Genomic DNA, 3810 nt, shown 5'->3' with positions numbered 1-3810 from the left:
TCTCTCCTGTGTGGATTCTCTGATGCCTTGAAAGGTCTGACCTGAACCCAAAACATTTCCCACACTGCTGACATTTGTGTGGTTTCTCTCCTGTATGGCCTCTCTGATGCTTCTCAAGGACTGACTTGCAGACAAAACATTTTCCACACTGCTGACATTTGTATGGTTTCTCTCCTGTGTGGACTCTCAGGTCATCCCGAAGGGTTGACTGCTGAGCAAAACATTTTCCACACTGCTGGCATTTGTAATCTCCTGTGTGGACTCTCAGGTGACCCCGAAGGGTTGTCTGGTGAGCAAAACATTTTCCACACTGCTGGCATCTGTAGGGCTTCTCTCCTGTGTGAAATGTCTGGTGCATGACAAAGTGCGACTTCCAAGTGAAATATTTCCCACACTCCTGGCATCTATAAGGTTTCTCTCCGGTATGAACTCTCTGGTGAGTCCGAAGGGCTGAATTCTGAGTAAAACATTTTCCACACTGCTGGCATTTGTATGGTTTCTCTCCTGTGTGGACTCTCACATGATCCTGAAGGGTTGACTGCTGAGCAAAACACTTTCCACACTGTTGGCATCCGTAGGGCTTCTCTCCTGTGTGGGATGTCTGGTGCATGACAAAGTGTGACTTCCAAGTGAAACATTCCCCACACTGCTGACATTTATAAGGTTTCTCTCCTGTGTGGGCTCTTTGGTGAGTCCTAAGAGCTGAATTCTGAGTAAAACATTTCCCACACTGCTGACATCTGTATGGTCTCTCTCCTGTGTGGACTCTCAGGTGATCTTGAAGGTATGGCATGTGAGCAAAACATTTCTCACAATGCTGACATATGTATGGTCTCTCTCCTGTATGGACTCTTTCATGTTTCACAAGGTATGACTTCTGAGCAAAACATTTTACACACTGCTGGCATTTGTACGGTTTCTCTCCTGTGTGAACTTTCTGGTGTCTGTGAAGGTGTGATTTGTGAGCAAACCATTTCCCACACAACTGGCATTTGTATGTTTTCTCCCCTGTGTGGATTCTTGTATGAGTTACAAGGACTGAACTCTGAGTAAAATATCTTTCATGCTCTTGGTATTTGTATTCTTTCTCTCCTGTTTTGACTCTGTGATGAAAGCCTCCTATAAAGAGGGAAAGGGACAGACAAGAGTGAATCTCAGTATTCACAGAGGAAGACCTTCTGAAAGCAATGATGGAGCTAAGCCTGTTTAAGAAGGAAAAAATGGGAGAAAGATGATGTAATGTTTCTCCCTTAGTGAGACGGATCTTCTCGCAGGACTCAGGCCCTGGCTCAGCAGGCACTGTTTTCCACCCTGCACAGCTGATATGCCTGCCTGGGCTATAAAAACAGGACTTGAGCCCCCCCCCCCCGCTTCAGAACATCCCAGAAGAGTGAGGGGGGGATCATGGTGACTATCTGGAGGCTTTGGGGAGGAAGAGGCTGCTAACTCTATGGCTACTTTGAACCTCTCCTTTCTTAGTGGGACTCATCTTCTCAAAGGACAAAGGTTCTGACTTAGCAGGTGTTAGAATCCTGTTAGTATTCAACCAGATAATGTTTAGGGTTGAGGTATAGTGGTTGGGGATGATGGGGCTTTAGCTGCAGTTAGGAATGTAGATAGTGATGTCTAGTGCATAGCAGGACCAGGTGTCTTACCGGGTGGCCTTGAGGGCCTGGCTCTCTGAGCGGGGAATGTGGTTTCAGTTCTGTGGGAACCAGGAGGGGCTTTGCTTGGAGGGCTTCTGCTTGGGAGGGAATTTTGGCTTTGGGGAATTCTGTTACTTTGTCTGTGGGGAGATGTGGTTAGTCTCAGCTAAGAAGCTGAGTGAGGCACATGTCTGATTCTGGATCTATCAATAAAGTGCTGTTGATTATATAATCAAACTAACTGATTGATTGGCTGGGATTCCGGGTGCTAACTCTGACAGCAGGCTTGTGTTGGGTACAAAGAGCAAGTTCCTGTCCTTTCTCCTGCAAAGAGATGGTCTTGTTACCTACCTAAACCATCCCTGCCTTTCACATATGCTTTTCTATTATTGTATTTTTTTTTAATATATAACTATTGTCCTGCTGGCCTAATACAGGAAGGATGTGTTTTTCAGAGGAGGGAGGGGACACAGCCTCAGGGAGCACCTGTTCCTTGTAATGCCAGATCTAGCCTTGGTGGTACATGCCTTGGTTATATCTCGTTTGGACTACTGTAATGAGTTCTGCTTTGAAGAGTGCTCAGAAACTTCAGTTGGTCCAAAGAGCTGCAGCCAGGCTGTTAACTGGGACAGGTTACAGAGAGAAGGTTAAGAGGTGATATGATAGCCCTGTTTAAACATTTGAAGGTTTGTCATAGTGAGGAGGGAGCAAGCTGGATGGCCCTTGTGGTCTTTTCCAACTCTATGATTCTATGAAGCTTGATTTCTGCTGCTCCAGAGAACAGGATCTGGAACAATGGATGCAAGCTACAGGAAAAGCAATTCCACTTCAACCTTAGGAGGAACTCCCTGACAGTAAGGGCTGTTTGAAAGTGGAACACACTTTCATGGAGGGTAGTGGAGTCTCTTTCTTTGGAGGTAATTAAACAGAAGCTGGAGGCCATCTGTTGGGGATGCTCTGATTGAGAGTTCCTGCATGGCAGAAAGGGGTTGGACTGGATGGCCCCCCTGTTGAAACAGCTCCACTGGCTGCCAGTTTGTTTCCAGACACAATTCCAAGTGCTGGTTATAACTTATAAAGCCCACTATGGCTCAGGTCCAGGCTATTTGGTGGACTGTATCTCTCTGAACCGGCACAGGCTCTACGATCCTTGGGAGAGGCTCTTCTCTCCATCACCATCACAGGCACAGTTGGTGGCAACACGAAAGAGGGCCTTTTCTGTGGCTGCCCTGAGACTGTAGAACTTCCTGCCCAGGGAGGCCAGAATGGTCCCTTTCTTGTTATACCTCTGCCAGCAGGCTAAGATCTACAGTACCTGTTTAGACAGGCTTTTAAAACATAAAGCTTTTAAAGCATTTAATAATGTTGCATTATTTTAAAGTATTTTAAAAACATTTTAATCTTTTTAAATGCCTTTTACTATTTTAATATGTAACTTGTTCCCTTTCCAGCGAGATTAGTCATAATTACTAAATGGAACTGCTTGATAGGTCTGAAAACATACAAATGCCAGCTAGTTCACATCAATTCACCCTAGCCAGTAATAGAAATTTGCCAGGTTCATGACTGCCACTTAATACATGAGGCAGCCTGTGTGTATGTGCGAAAGAGAAGATATAACTGGAGAGCACAGAAAAGGAGACAGGTATAAAACAGTGAAGGTGAGATACAAAAGTGCTGGAGATGTGCATGAGGGCAGGTGGGTAAATTTGACAAGGGAAGAAGAAGAGATCAGTGATAAGGCATGTGGGAGCTTGCAGGGTAGGGCAAAAAGCAATGTGAAGCTAGAGGCATGACACAGTCCTTCTGCAGGAGAAGCTTGCAAATGAATAAGTGTGTTAAACTGAAAATGGGATGTGATGGGTATGCATCCAAATGGTGTAGTTGCATATTTTAGGAAGGGAGGGGAGGAGAGGTGAGACTGATAACACTGGACAAGCTGTGCCATTGCTCTTGTGGTAGGATGGGGGGAACAACACACCTTTCCTCCCAGTCAGTTGTGTTCATCCCAATCAGGGTTTGTGCATGTGCACACATGTATACATTTTGAGAAGAAAATAGAACCAGTAGTTATTCTGAATGACACCAATGGACCTGAACACCAAGTGCAGCCTGAGAGGCCAATAATAATAATAATAATAATAATAATAATAATAATAATAAT

General features: G+C 45.0%; 1 protein-coding gene across 1 annotated transcript; it reads right to left on the bottom strand.

The window, feature by feature from the left end:
- Positions 1-4: 4 nt before the first annotated feature.
- On the bottom strand, positions 5-1077 carry LOC121918090 (gastrula zinc finger protein XlCGF67.1-like; the record flags this gene model as incomplete). The annotated part of the gene is made up of 1 exon (XM_042444191.1): positions 5-1077. A coding segment is annotated over exon 1 (789 nt), but the record flags the coding sequence as incomplete, so codon positions are not given.
- Positions 1078-3810: the final 2733 nt, after the last annotated feature.

The sequence above is a fragment of the Sceloporus undulatus genome, unplaced genomic scaffold (assembly GCF_019175285.1).
Source record: "Sceloporus undulatus isolate JIND9_A2432 ecotype Alabama unplaced genomic scaffold, SceUnd_v1.1 scaffold_4056, whole genome shotgun sequence".
NCBI classification, from domain to species: domain Eukaryota; kingdom Metazoa; phylum Chordata; class Lepidosauria; order Squamata; family Phrynosomatidae; genus Sceloporus; species Sceloporus undulatus.
The sequence above is the reverse complement of the archived record's forward strand: the minus strand, read 5'-3'. Positions and strand labels throughout refer to the sequence as shown.